Source organism: Apis cerana, linkage group LG11 (genome assembly GCF_029169275.1).
Source record: "Apis cerana isolate GH-2021 linkage group LG11, AcerK_1.0, whole genome shotgun sequence".
Lineage (NCBI taxonomy): Eukaryota > Metazoa > Arthropoda > Insecta > Hymenoptera > Apidae > Apis > Apis cerana.
This window is the reverse complement of record NC_083862.1, coordinates 2,125,213-2,141,232: the sequence shown is the minus strand read 5'-3', so window position 1 is coordinate 2,141,232 and position 16,020 is coordinate 2,125,213. Positions and strand designations below refer to the sequence as shown.

The following is a 16,020-nucleotide window of genomic DNA, read 5'->3' as shown; positions in this document are numbered from 1 at the left end:
TGCAATATATATATTGTACATATTGGAGAATATAAAAATATACAAATAAAATTAATTTCTTTTTAAATATCACTTCATTATTATCTTTTAAAAATTAAATAATTTATATATGACTTAAATTATTATTTTTAAGGATCTCCATACTATGATTAATCTTATAATTACTGAAATTTTTTATCAGTAAAAGTGTAATAAAAATTCTATTTTTTCATAAAAATTATTATTAACATATAAGATTTGTATAATTTTATTTTGTATGCCCATATATATTATATAATTTAAGAATATAAAAAGTGCACAATTAATTATTATATTTTGTGTCCGCTTAATTGTCACACAGTTATTCTCATCAATTGCTAAAATAAAAATGAAATTTTCAATTGCTTTCATATTTTCTTTTTTAAATTTCATATATTCGCTTTTAGAAATTAAAAAAAAAAAATATAAAAATATAAAACAATATAAAACAAAACATATATTGCATTTCTATCTCATAAAAATGTTTCTCTCTTGGTATGCAATAAAAATCCTGGTATAATTGTTACAAGTGTTAAAAGCAGAACGTAAAATCTATGTACTTTGATTTGATTAATAATTAATCCATATCAAAAAAATTGTTCAGAACGATAATCTTGATGATATGATTCAAGGTCATTGAAACTGACAAAGCTATTTTATATAATTATAACAATTCTTAAAAATAGGATAATAAAATTGAAAAATGTTACAGACAAATTCTTTATTTCGTTAGAATTTGTTTATTATATATACAGATTATAAAATATACTTGATTTACATCGAGAAAGGATTGATTCAAGGAGGTGTGCAACGAGTGTTCTTTATCAAGTCGTTCACACTCGCGATTAAAATTCGAAAATTCACGTTATTGAAATCAAAACCGTGGATTGCATTTTGTATTCTGTTACTTACAGCCAATACATATTCATATTCAACAGGAAATCCATGTACAACAAATAATAAGATTTTTCTTTTAACTTTAAGACCAGTAATGGCTTGAAGAGTTTCTTTATTCTTGGCAACCACTTCCTGTAATTTCAAAATAAACTTCACTTTTTAATTAGTCAATTTTTAAGTTTCTCAATTTATTTTTAATCGACATGATCGTTTAATCAAAAGTTATCTGATAGCTTTAAAAATTCACGCAGCCATCTTTGATTTAACCAAAGACACAAACCTATTATTAATTTATTGCATAAAAAAGAAAGTGTTATTAATTTATATAAATTTTTCATTAGAAGAAAAGTATATTTGTATTTTAGAAGAAATATGAAAAAAAAAATACGACTAACGATATTTTTTCTGTCAAGTAATCGATTCTCATTCCAGCAGGCAAGAGATGTATCACCCACAAGTCCGAAGAAGAGAACACCATTATCCGATATTCCTTTAGCCGATGCTTGAGTCCATAAAATATTTTCTTTTCTGAAATTGATAAAAATATAGAAATATGTTTTAACATATTCATGAGACGCTTTAAGATCTATTCTAAGAGTTAAAACAAAAGTTAACAATTAATTTTTCCAACTTTTGTTCGATCTAGATAGAATCGATTTTTCAAAAAAGATTGCGAACATATATATATATATTAATACATAACATGAATAATATTAAATATTTTATTTATTTATTATTTATCGACAGGTTTACCCTTGATAATGCACGTTATTCGCCTGATATTGTGATTTTAAAAACTGTTCCGTGTTGACATAATTCAAGTTGTGAGAACTCAAAGCGCTATAATAAAGATTTTGAGTCACAGGACTTAGTGCCATTCCAAAAATTCCACTTTGCAATGTGAAGCTCTCTCCGTTGATCGTAAATGTGGTATATCTAGGATCACTTGCGAAGGTACTCGAAGTCAATCGTTGGAAAGAATTATCTGAATTGTTGTAGATAATTAAAGCAAAACCTTCGTTGTCTCCTATGTACACCTGTTGCATTATTATACAAAATTTATATAATTTTAATCGATATTATAATGAAAACAAGGGATAAAGAAAAATAAATATAAAGTACACGTATTAAAAAATAAAGAAAAATAAACTTAAGAAAAATTTAATGTTTTTAAATAATTTGTTCATTTTAATAGCTATCGTACTGCATTTAAAATATTAAATAAAAAAATGTCTTTTTTTTATGAATCTTCTGTTATATTAAATACAATTATAGGATATCGTATGTACAAATTATAGATATTTGTATTAAATTTTAAAGAACTCTAAAATATAAAATTTTATATAAACAAATAATATATTATATACAAATATTTTATATATTTCATACAAATTTGTTTCTTAATCTACTGGAACATAATATGCGCCTACGCATAAGTAATGCCATCTATCTTATATGACATTCGAAAAGATTGGAGTTAGAACTTTGATAGATGGCACTAGTTATGTGCATACGCATATGATGTTCTTAGTATTGCCTACAAAGCTATGAACAACGCGATTCGTTGTGCTTATCATTGTTGACGTTAATTGCTATAATTTAAGAAGTAAGTATGATTTGTTTTATTTATTGCATCGATAAAATGATTCTTATAATGCATTTCATTTTTCTAGCATTTCATTTTTTAAAATAAATATATATTTGATAATATTTGATAATAATTTTTTTTATTTTTATAATAGTTCTTTATCATTTACAAAATAATATTTTTCATATTTCAAACTGCATTTTTCATTTTTTAATATTAATTTTTAAATAACAGGCACAAATATATTTCTATAATAATTTTAAAGATTACTTTTTGTACGTATTAAGTAAAATAAATAAGTGACAATTACTGAATATATAACCAACAGTGAAAAAAAAAGCGCACGAGCAGATAACCTTCTGTAGGTAATAAAGTAAAGAATGATAAGGTAATCGTATGTTTTCATATAGCACGTTAGTAAACAAGAAAGTCATTCGTTTAAAAAAAACGTTTATAATTTTTAATTCGTTTAAAAAAATTGTTTATAATTTTGAAAATTTTAATTTTTCGATTTAATTTTACTAAGATTTTTATGCTTTATTTAGAAAATAATATCTATTTTAATAAAGAATTTTTTTATCATTCTGAAATGAGATAATTAAAATTCATGCAGAAACAAAAATAACCAATTCAATCGAAATTAATTTCCAAAATTTCTAATTAAATAATTTAATTTAAAAAAAATTAAATACACAGATCATAAAATACGATGCTAAAATTAAGAATTTTTCAGGAAAAATGGAATTGTTTTTATTGCGACTTACGAGAGTGGATCCATTCACTTCGCAACTCAACGGTTGAACACTTAGAGTCACCAGAGCTCCATTTCCTGTGGTGGTATTCACAGCAATATCATGCGGTATTTTAACTTGCTTTAACAATTGTGAAGTATTCAGATCGAAGACAAGGAGTTGCGGAGGGCATACGGATTGGACATTATTAATGAGACCTGAGTCCAGAACCCACAATCTGTCACATATATCGATCTAAATATCGTACGTAAATTGAACTTTTTTATTTATTTTGAAAAAGAACATTAATTTTAAATGTAATCATAGAAAAAGTTTCTCATTACCTCAATCTTGTAAACACTCATAATACCAGAACAATTTTCATTTTTTGCCCACGTCCAATCAGGATACGGTGCCAGAAGAGGCCCACCGTTGCCAGTTTTATTAGTTATCACATTCAAAGAAGAGGGCACACCATTAAACTTCATTATAATGACAAAAGTTTTATCTACAAAGGAAAACATGGGATATTTCTGTAATAATTAAAAAATGATAATAATTGAAAAATGAAGAAATATTGTGGAGTAATATCGTTTAAAATAATTTACCACCCCATTGATCGGTATCGAAAAGATAATTCATTGTATAATTGTAATCGCCTGATTGAATGGCAGCTTGTCTCTTTTCGTCACTACCGAAATCGTAATCAATATATTTCCATTCGTAAATGACTTTCAACGAATTTGTCAAATTTTTTGAATGAATGTCTGTAACACCTTGACAAGCTATGCCAAGATACATCAGCAGCAACCATCTTATCATTTTTCTAAAAGATATTTTCTCTGATCAGAAAGATAAAAAATTTTAATTAATATCAGAAAGGCATACTTGAGATATTTTAGTACTGACAATTAATTTTAAGGAATGTAAGCAGTATATCTGAACTGCAGCGACTGTTGAATTATCACAGTTGGGCAATATATAAGTAGTAATGACCTATATTTTACCTGTATCTAAAGATAAAATGAATTGTGTTTTTTCAAAATTTGCGTTTATGTTGACACGGAAGTATTTTAAAGTGCATTTAAAAAATTCTAATGTGATAGGTTATAATCTAAATCTAATTAAATGAAAACAATACAATATTTTGCTTATTATATTCTATTATTCCTTTGTTCTGTCTCACCTTAAAGTGCTTATAATTAATAAATAATAATAAATAATAAATAAATTTATAATAAGTTTATATAATTTATAATAAGTTTATATAATGAGTAGTTTAAAATAAATAAGTAATAAGTAATAAGTAATAAGTTATATTTATCAATTTTTGTTTACTTAAAATTAATCACGTCATTAATCAGGAGTATACTATTAACATTCTATATATATCAATATAATATTTAATGGTAATAATACTTAACAAATAGCCGAAATTACATTTTGCAACGTTTTTCAATTATAATAGTCCATTTAAATATTAATTTATTTTATTGCAGGTTAACAATGTTATCTATATAATTTATGAGGATTATTTGATTATGAGAATTATTAAGCTAAAAATTACAATGATGCAAGTATAATCGATAAAAAATAGAATTACATTATAATTTTACAATTTGTATTATTTTAATTACCCAATATAGATCGTCCTAATAAATTGTTGCTAAAATAAGATAAATATAATTTTATATTTATATCCTTTAATAATATAGATTTATTACTAACAGAAGTACAGAAAATAATTAAGACGTCTCGTGGAATGACGTAAGAGAATCATTTGCCGGAAATGCGCTATCCTCTCAAACACTAAAAATGGCTGAATTCAAATTGTTTACGGCGAATTTCCACAGGAGAAGAATACATGATGTTGCAGAAGTACGTCACGTTGTGAAGCTTGGCTTTGACTACTTTTAATAGCCAGTGTATGTGTTTGTTCGGCGATTTTGCACGTTGGTGAGTGATAACCTCAATCATAAAGTAGATAAAGTGTAAAAAATACGTGGCATAGAAGAAAATTCGAATATTTTTTCCTATTTTAGTCACAAGAAATGTTTTTCTCTTTCTGTTTTCATGATCTAGTAAAACGAACGAAAGAATCGGAAAAGAATCAAGTTTAGATGTGAAATCAGTGAAGTGTAATTAATTAATAATATAATTGTTCAAAATTATAACCTTGACAAAATATTTTGCAAAAACATCTATGAAACGTATGAAATAATTTTTATTTTAAATAATCGTTATACAAAAATTAGAAAAAATATAATATTACAAGTGTAATGTGAAATTCATTTTTTTTTTCAAACTTGATATCTTATTATGAAGTATTTCTTTCAAACTATTTTATTTTATTAACTTTTTAATATATTACTTTACATTGCATTCACCCATTCATTCGTGTTAAATCTAATGTTAGAAATATTAATTAATATAAATACAAATATATTTTAATATTATCATAATATTTAGGGTAATAAAATTGAAAAATATTATGTGAAAACGATATTTATTCTACTCATTTATAATATAAAGAAATTTTGAAGAATATTCGATTTACATACATCGCAAAATGGCTAATTAATTAAAGAGTTTATTGTGATTCTTAAATTGTTATCGTTATTTTGATTGTTAATATTGTTATTTTGATTGTTATTATTCTGAATATTAGAATTTGCGCAACGAGTGTTTTCTAACAAGTCGGTCACACCTCCAATCAAAATTCGGAAGTTAATATCGTTGAAATTAAGATCATTGTTTAATATTTTTTGCATTCTGTTACTTAATACTAACATATATTCATTGTTTATTATATTATTTATATCAATAATGACGATATGTGGAAGTAATTCCTTAATTTTCATACCAACGATCATTTGAAGTGTCTCTTCATTTTGAGCGACCATATCCTGTAATTTCAAAATAATTTCATTTTTATTTATATGTTTCTAAGAAAATTTCCTATGAAAACATAAATTACATAAACATTCGATTATTTAATTGAATGCTATCAATGTATCTAATCAAACGTTCTGCTATATGTTTATAGAAAGTTTAACTACATTCATGAGTTGAGAATGAATTTGACTTATGAAATTATGAAATTAAAAATTTAAAAATTCTAATAAATTCATATATTTCGAAGAAGAGAAAATTAATATGAATATAGTTTTACGAAGAAAATAAAATAACAGGTAATTCATAGAAAAACAAAAGAAAAAAATAAATAAATAAAATCAAATAAAAACGAAAGCATTATTAACTTATATAAAAGGAAAAATATTAATAGTACATATATTTGAAAAGAGAAACATTTCAATAGAAGGCAGAATTGTTAAATATTGTTTCTACTCACAATTACTCTCACTCATTGCAGTTACTGGAAATTTCTGCATAAAAATCAATACGTGACGTCACGTTATTCCCACTATGACTGCTACATCATATGACTTTTTATCAAAGACAAGCGTTGCATCATATCAAGTGATTTGTATCTCTGTCAACTCTAGTAATTGGAATAATGTAACGACATGTATATTCTTTTCATGCGGAAAATCATGTTTAATAGTAGGTTTTGAAAGAAATGTGTCGAGAAAATATAACAAAAAAGTGAAGAAAAAAAGGAATATTAAAAAATATTCGCAATTACTAACAGTATTTTCTTTCTGAAGTGTTTGATGCTCGTTCCAACAACCAACAGCTGTATTATTCACGAGACCGAAGAAAAGAACGCCATTTTTCGATACTGCTTTAGCGGTTGATTGAGTGTTGAAAATATTTTGGACTCTGAAATTAATAAAACATGTGGAATTAAGCAAAAATATGCAAGATATAGAACATATTTATTCGATTCTAAAAGCTGGAACAAATTTTTGATATATAAAAATTGAAATTTATGTATTAAATTATTATTATAAGCAATTTAAATTTTCAGGTAAAAGCAAGATGACAGAGACAACTTGAAATAATCTGGATATTCTGGATATCTGAATTTCTTAATAAAAAGTACGTATTCTTTAATAGAAAATTATTTTATAAAATTAAAAAATTTTTTTTTATATTTACCCTTTATATTGGACATTATTTTCTCCATATTCTGATTTCATGAATGGTTTTGTGTTAACATAATACAAATCACGAGAAGCGAGAGGACTGTAATAAAGATTGTTTGTCAGGGGACTAAGAGCCATTCCAGAAATTCCATTTTGCGTTGTGAAACTTTCTCCTTCAATCGTCATTTTGGTATATTTGGGATCGTAATCGAAAGTGTTGGAAGTCAATCGATGGAAGGAATCGTCGAAATTTTGGTAGACGATTAAAGCGTCACCTCTGTTGTCTGACAAATACACCTGTTGTTGTATCAATATTATCACGGTATTATATTATAATTAATTATATTGTTTGATATATTTTAATTTTTCCTTGATTTTGTAACTTTCAATAAGTACATTTCTTATAAATCTTGAGTTGAATGTGATTCTGGATATTATTTTTCCCAGAATACACAATTTTTTAAATAACAATCATTCAATTGTTCTTTAAAATTAATTCTCTTAATTAAAATAGTAAAAGTGATTATAAATATTTAAATATGATTAATTAATGATTCAAATAAAAAGATATCAAAAACATATTCATTTTTGAAAATATTCTTAAATTTATAAAAATAAAAGAGTCATAAGAAAATTTAATATAACGCGATAGACCTTTTTAAAAACATTAAAGAAAAGTACAAAATCACTTTTTTTTTATAAAAACAAAAATAAATATTATATAATACTGTATATTTTAATTCTTTGACCTAAATTCAAAAACTATTTTAAACATTATGAATTTTATTTTTTATCATATTGCAACATTATTATCTCTAATTTAAAATTTTAATTATAATTTAAACTCACCAGAGTATTCATAGGATTCATAGCTTGGACAACTAAAGATGCTAATCTTCCGTTTTCTGTGGTGGTATTTACGGCAATATCGTGCGGTATATCCACTTGCTTGAGCAATTGTGAGCTATTTAGATCAAAGACAAGCAATTTTGGGGAACACATGGGTTGAATATTATTAATAAGACCTGAATCCAAAACCCACAATCTGTCGTATTTATCGACCTAAACATCGTACAACAAATGAATTTTTCTTCTTTCAAAATAAAAATTCTGAAGATAATCATAGAAAAAGTGTTACAATTACCGCAATATTGTAAGCGTTCACGATTCCAGAGCAATCTTTATATTTCGTCCACGACCAATCAGGATACGGTTGTAGAAGTCGTCCACCGTTGCCAGTTTTATCAGATATCACGTTCAAAGAAGAAGGCACACCATCGTATCTTAATACGGTGACAAAAGTCTTATCTTAAACAAAAAATGCAAAACGTGGAACATCTTTTTAATTATTCAAAAATGAAGAAATATAAACGATGAAAATTATTGAATAACAAGTGTAGAATGCAATAATTTAAAATAAGAAAATTTTACCACGCCATTGATCGACATCGAAGGGATAATTTTTCGTATGATCGTATTCGCCAGATTGAATCGCAGCTTGTCTTCTTTCTTCGCTACCGAAATCATAATCGATATATTTCCATTCGTGAAGTACGTTCAACGAATTTTCCAAGTTTCGTGCAGAATTTTTTCGAACAATGGCGCCTTGACAAGCTATGCCAAGGCATACCACCATAAACAACCACTTTGTCATTTTTCTAAAATAAAATATTTCGTTTTGTCAGACAAGTGAAAGATTGCAAATAAATATTACAATTGAGATATATGGAAACACTTACTTAAGATACTGCAGATATTTTATGAGTGACTATTTTAAGGGAAGGCAGAATGTAAAAGAACTATAGGAACTGTTGAATTTTGACTAACGGTTGGTCAATATATAGGTGGTAATGGTATATAGTTCACAGAGATAAAGTAAATTGTTTTTTGGAATTTTTAAAATTTTCGTTTATCTTGTAGATATTTTTTAAAGGATTAGAATATGACAGGTTATAATTTATATTCCCTAAAAGTGGTAGCTTAACTAAAAATTTTATGCAATTTTGTTTATCAGTTTTGCCACACCTCTATTTTTTTGTGTAGCTTTATACAGAAAACTATTAATCGAGATAATATATAGTTTTGGAAAAAGTATGAAGAATAATTTTTTAAAAGTAGAATAATTATATTTATATATTGAATTTATTTAAAAATTCAGATGAAAAATTGGTACATATGCAAAGAATATGTAACAGAAATAAGAATTATAAAATTTGTTGGCTTTCTTTGCTCTGATAGAACAAATATACTTTATTATTATATTTATATCCAGTCAGAATTCAAGAATTTGTATCATCGAGATTCAAATTGCTGTTTAATATTTTTTAATATTTATCATTTAAAAATCAACATACATTTACATATGATGCATATGGAAACTGGAATAAAAACTGGGAAATCTTGACTTAAATCATTAATAATTTGAAGAGTCTTATTATTGCGATTTCCTAATTGTTTTAATTTTATTTTTTATCTTTCTTTTTGTCAAATATTTTCTAATATGATCGATTCGATGATTTAATATATTTGCTATTATAATATTAACAAAATTACATTGTTATGCATATGTAATTTTCATGTGAAAAATGATCAAAATATGTTTTTTCATGTTTGTAAAAAAATTTAACAATTTTTTGATTATTTCAAAAGAAAAGGCAAAGTGACAAATATTCAAAAAAATTTAAAAATAAATAAATAAATGATTTTGTTAAGTATATTGGTTGCTATGTTACTAATTATTATGTGATACTGTTATTATCGCTCGTATTTATAATAATAATAAAGTTAATTTTCATGAAACTTATTTGTATTCGACGAATTTGATTAACAATCTTTTTCTATATTTTTATTTCATATAATTAAAATAATAAAATTAATAATAATAACTAAAATATTTTTTTCTAAATAGCGATATAAATATATTAATTAAATCTCAAGATATAAATTTTTATCTCCTTAAAAGGACATAAATTTTTTAAATCGAAAAAGTAAATGAAGTAATTTTTGATTGATCATGTTGAAATAACTTTTAATTATCCGTGATCTTAATTAATTTCACATCGATTATTTCGATAAAATGATTTATCAATTTCTACACAAGAATTGTAAGATTATTAAAAAGGAATAAATAAGACCACTTAGAGACAATAATATTTTAATAACAGCGAATATAAACAAAAATGAAGCATAGAAAATATTTATATCATTAATAATAATATTCTCTCTAAAAAATATTCTGACTTCTAAATTAAAAATTAATTATCATCATATTAATTGTATATTGTTCTTTTGATCTTGTTATTCTGCGAATTTCGACGTATTGATACAATTCGAAATTTTATATTTTTTTAAACAATTTTCTTCGTTGATCATACATGTACTATATTCGGAATTTTAATCGAAAATGCTCGAAGTCAATTGTTGTAATTAACCTGTCATATTTGTTGCATACATATGTATTGTACAGGTATTTAAACGATATTAATATATTTCTGAAAAACCGATTTAGAGATCAAAAGAAATATAAAAGAAATAAGAAATATAAAAAAGTATTGATTAAAGTTTATTTATCAAGTTATAATTTAATATTTGACTGCACGAAAAAAATGAAAAAGTGTTATAAAGATAGGGCTTTGTTTATATCTCTTCATTTAATGCAAATTCAAATTCGTCATAACTCAATAAATAAACCATGATTAACTTTTATATTTATATAGAATCAGAGAATCGGCTCTTTAAAAATATAAATATATATTAACATTTCCTATATTAATGCTCTAATAAATAATAATATTCAATAATAAATGAAAAGAGTAGTAATAATCATGCGTTGAAAAATTAATCATTTATACATTGTAAATAACTTCTTTCTTTTGTTAAATCTTTGGTACCGAAGTATGAAACAATATTTAATAATAATCAAATCAAAATTGCTATAATTTTGAAACTATTAATTTTTCTACTTATTTTCAATATGCTATCCACTCTATCGCTAACTCGATTCCCTTACAATTTGAACAGTAGAAGAATACGTTATGTTATATTATCCCCACTACCATTGGCTATATTACAAGAAACACGTCACGTGATACGATGCGATACTTGACTTCGGCTTGATTTTCAATAGTAAAGGAAATATTGACGAGTAATAATCTCAATTACAAGTGATAAAGGATTAAAATATATAAAAAAGAACTCGAATATTTTTTTTCTTTCTATATTCTACTCAGGCAATAATTATCAATTATGAATTGTCAATTAATGTTGAGATAATTGTCAAAGAAGGTTTAGATTAGATGTGAAATCGATAATTGTGCATCGATATTACACAAATCGATAATTATATAAATAATTACGAATAAAATTATTTAAAACGATGAAGTATGTTTTATTTTAAATAAATCAATTTTTTTTCCACACTCGATGTTTCATTATTCATTATTAAATCATTTTCTTCAAACTGTTTTATTTAATTCTTATTATTTTATCTATTATTTCACGATACACTACATTTATTATTAGAAATATCAATTAATATAAATAAATATAAATACATGTTAATTTTTATATTATTATAATTTTTAAAAGTAAGGTAATAAAATTAAAAAATATTATGCGAAAACGATATTTATTTTATTTATTTATAATATAATGAAATATTTTAAAAAATTTTGTTTACATCGAAAAAATATTTTAAAAAATAATTTGGTTTACATCCTAATTGATTTTAATGCGATTTTGAAGAACGACGAACTTGATTATCATTCTAATTGTTAGTATTCTGATTGTTATTCTTCTGATTGTTATTTTTCTGATTGTTATTCTTCTGATTGTTATTATTCTGATTGTTATTCTTCTGATTGTTATTGTTCTGATTGTTATTCTTCTGATTATTTTTATTGTTAAAATTTGCGCAATGAGTATTTCTCATTAATTCCTTTACATTCGCACCCAAAATTCGGAAGTTTACGTCGTTGAAATTAAAATCATTATTTACTATTTTCTGCATTTTGTTACTTAAAACTAACATATATTCGTCCTTTACAGGTTTGTTACTTCCTACGAAATGTGGAAGCTCTTCCTTAATTTTCATACCTGCGATCATTTGAAGTGTTTTTTCATTTTGGGCGACCAGTTCCTGTAATTTCGAAATAGTTTCATTTTTATTTATATTTCATCATATAAAACATTTGTTGCTTTGAAAACATAAATTCGATTATTTAATTAAGTATTTTCAACATACTATAAATTTTTCCCATATGTTTACAAAGAAAATTGCGTTTACATCAAATAATTTTTAATCAACTATCAACTCGAACTCAAATTGAAGCATTTACTAAATTAATTAAAAATTTCTAAATTAACTAATAATTCTAACTTATTCAAAGTTATATTTCGATTGTCCGATTAAAAGATCTTAAATATAATTTTTAAAAAAAATAAACAGATTTTATAAAAAGAAAAAAAATAATAGAAAATAAAAACGAAAATTATTAAATTATTAATAATTAATATATAAAAGAAAAAAATATACTCATAAATCTAGAAAGAGATTTAATCTTACGTCATCTATTACTATATACCGCACTTCGCGAGTGCACGAACAGAATATGTCATCACATTATCCCCACTACTAGTACTACATAAATATATATCACGTGATCTACAGCAAAGCAAGTTTGCATCATATCACGTGATTCCTGTTTCTGTCAAATCTACAGTGGATGTATACTTCTCATGTGAAAATTCAGGTTTAATTATAGTGATAATAGCGTCTGATAGGAAAAAATGTACCAAAATATAACAAAAAAATGTGAAGAAAAAGAGAAACAATAAAAAACTACTAACTAAATTTTCTCTCTGAAGTGGTTGATGCTCGTTCAAGCATCCAAGAGCTGAATTACCCACAAGTCCGACGAACAGGACGCCATCTTTCGATACTGCTTTAGCCAATGATTGCGTGTTCAAAGTATCTTGGGATCTGAAATTAATAAGGAATAGGCAATTAACTAAGAATGTGCAAGATGCTGTGCAAGAATAAATAAATTGAAACGCTATTCTTGAATTAATTTTACAAAAAAATTTCACGAACGTATTAACATATTATTTAACATTATTCTATTTCATAAAATTTAAGAAATTATTTTTATATTTACCCTTTATATTGCACGTTATTATTGTCTCCAAATTGTGATTTCATAAATGGTTCCGTGTTGACATAATACAAACCGTGAGAAGCGAGAGGACTGTAATAAAGATTGTTCGTCACGGGACTAAGAGCCATTCCACAAATTCCATTTTTCAGTGTGAAACTTTCTCCATTGATCGTCATTTTGGCATATCTGGGATCGTAATCGAAAGTGTTGGAAGTCATTCGATGGAAGGAATCATCGGAATTTTGATAGACGATCAAAGCATCACCCTTATGGTCTGCTATGTATACCTATTATATGATTAATCATTATATCATTATATCATAATAATATTGTTCGATAAATTTTAAATTTTCCTTGATTTTATAACTTTCATTAAATATATGCTTTATAAATTTTGCGCTGATTCTGGAGATCATTTTTTTCTAGAATACATAGCTTTTGAAATAATAGTCATTCAATTGTTCTTTAAAATTAACTTACTCGATCATAATAAAATTGATTATAAATATTTAAATATGCTTAAGTAATAATTCAAATAAAAAAACATCAAAAATATAGTTATTTTAAAAATTTTATAAAAATTAATGATAAAATCTAATTTAATATGATCAATTTTTCTAAAGTAAAACATCAGAGAAAGTTATAAAATCATTTTTTTCATATAAAAAAATAGTACAATTAATATATATTGTAAATTTCAATTTTTTAATCTAAATTTAATTATTTTACTATTTCGAAAGTTATGAATTTTATTTTTGTCATAGTGCAATTCTAATTTAATCTCTAATTTAAAATTTTAATTGTAATTTAAACTCACTAAAGTATTCATAGGATCCATGGCTTGAACAACTAGAGAGACTAGCCCTCCTTTTCCTGTGGTGGCATTTACGGCAATATCATGCGGTATTTCGATTTGCTTAAGGTGCTTTGTGTTTTTCAGATCAAAGACATGCAACTTTGGAGCACATATAGGTTCAGTTCTATTGATAAGACCTGAATCCAAAACCCACAATCTGTCGAATTTGTCAATCTAAATATCATACGACAAATGAATTTTTTTTTTCTATGAAGAGGAAAAATAATTTTAAAGATAATTATAGAAAAAAATGTTCAATTACCGCAATTTTGAAAGCGCTCACGATTCCAGAGCAATCTTTATTCTCTGCCCACGACCAATCAGGATATGGTTGTAGAAGGCGTCCACCCTTACCGATTTTGTTAGATATCATGTTCAAAGTAGAAGGCACACCATCGTACTTTAGTATGGTGACAAAAGTCTTATCTTAAACAAGAAATACAAAACGTGGAATATCTTTTTAATTATTCAAAAATGAAGAAATACGAGCGATGAAAATTATTGAATATTAAGTGTTTCGATGATTAAAATGCGATTAATAGTTTAAAATAAGAAAATTTTACCATGCCATTGATCGACATCGAAGGGATAATTTTTCGTATGATCGTATTCGCCAGATTGAATCGCAGCTTGTCTTCTTTCTTCGCTACCGAAATCATAATCGATATATTTCCATTCGTGAATTACGTTCAATGAATTTTCCAAGTTTTTTGCAGAATTTTGTCGAATAATGGCACCTTGACAAGCTATCCCAAGGCATGCCACCATAAACAACCACTTTGTCATTTTTCTAAAATAAAATATTTCATTTTCCAGATAAATGAAAGATTGCAAATAAATATTATAATCAAGATAATCAAGAAACTTACTTAGGATACTGCAGAATGTAAGTGAACTGTACAAACTGTTGAATTTTGACTACGGTTGGTCAATATATAGGTGGTAATGGTACGTACTTTACAGAGATAAAGTAAATTGTTTTTTTGAATTTTCAAAATTTTCGTTTATCTTGTAGATATTTTTTAAAGGATTAGAATGTGACGGGTTATAATTTATATTCCCTAAAAGTGCTTTGCCACACCTCTATTTTTGTGTGTGTGTTTAGCTTCATACAGAGTTCTAAAAAACTATTAAGAGAGATAATATTTAGTTCCAAAAAAAATATGAAGAGCAATTTTTTAAAAATAGAATAATTATATATTAATGTTTTTATATTCTCATTCAAAATTTAAGGATTCATGTTATCGAGATTTAAATTACCATTTAACATTTTGTAATATTTTTATTCAAAATCAATATATATATATTTACATATGATGAGTTAAATACAGAATTAAAATTGGAAAATCTTAATTGTAGAACTAATAATTTGAAAAGTCTTATTATTAGCGACATATTCTGCAATTTCATAATTTTACAATTTTAATTTTATCTTTTTTTCAAACATTTGCTGATATAGTTGATTCGATAATTTAACATGTCTTCTATATTATATACGCAATATAAGTATGTGTACTTAATTTTCATGTGAAGATTGTTCAAAATATGTTTCTTTATGTTTGTAGAAAAAAATTACAATTTGAAAAATAGATTTGAAAAATAGAAAAGGAAAAGTAACAAATAATTAAAGAAATTCAGAATAAGTAAATAAATAATTATGTTAGTAATTATAATTATATATATATTAAATATATTACTAGCTAAATAAATAATCAGATGACGTTAA

The 16,020-nt window shown here is 24.8% G+C and overlaps 2 protein-coding genes and 1 long non-coding RNA gene across 3 annotated transcripts; 1 reads left to right on the top strand and 2 right to left on the bottom strand.

The window, feature by feature from the left end:
• Positions 1-724: 724 nt before the first annotated feature.
• On the bottom strand, positions 725-4,056 carry LOC107997159 (major royal jelly protein 1). The gene is made up of 6 exons (XM_062081319.1): positions 3,843-4,056; positions 3,579-3,742; positions 3,268-3,489; positions 1,669-1,952; positions 1,311-1,443; positions 725-1,047 (listed from the first exon to the last, which is right to left on the bottom strand). Exons 1-6 carry the CDS (start codon positions 4,054-4,056, stop codon positions 814-816), a joined length of 1,251 nt encoding a protein of 416 aa, XP_061937303.1. The 3' UTR covers positions 725-813.
• Positions 2,394-4,379, top strand: LOC133666909 (uncharacterized). The gene is made up of 3 exons (XR_009831787.1): positions 2,394-2,521; positions 3,237-3,498; positions 3,641-4,379. It is a non-coding gene; the product is annotated as an uncharacterized LOC133666909 (long non-coding RNA).
• Positions 4,380-5,723: 1,344 nt separating this feature from the next.
• Positions 5,724-15,328, bottom strand: LOC107997173 (uncharacterized). Its single transcript, XM_062081096.1, is given in 14 exon segments — positions 5,724-6,140; positions 6,885-7,017; positions 7,297-7,580; positions 8,133-8,345; positions 8,428-8,591; positions 8,715-8,941; positions 9,023-9,030; positions 12,037-12,420; positions 13,131-13,263; positions 13,439-13,725; positions 14,256-14,468; positions 14,557-14,720; positions 14,858-15,084; positions 15,164-15,328. Coding segments are annotated over 13 exon segments (2,766 nt in total). The 5' UTR covers positions 15,081-15,084; positions 15,164-15,328; the 3' UTR covers positions 5,724-5,807.
• Between the last annotated feature and the right edge of the window lie 692 nt (positions 15,329-16,020).

Bases quoted from the DNA above. Each gene is read 5' to 3' on its own strand.
- LOC107997159 (XM_062081319.1), bottom strand. From the start codon at position 4,056: ATGATAAGATGGTTGCTGCTGATGTATCTTGGCATAGCTTGTCAAGGT. The intron at 3,743-3,842 runs GTAAATTATTTT...TTTCCTTTGTAG, and splicing joins CGATACCGATCAATGGGGTG to ATAAAACTTTTGTCATTATA. The intron at 1,953-3,267 runs GTAAGTCGCAAT...ATAATGCAACAG, and splicing joins AAGTGAATGGATCCACTCTC to GTGTACATAGGAGACAACGA.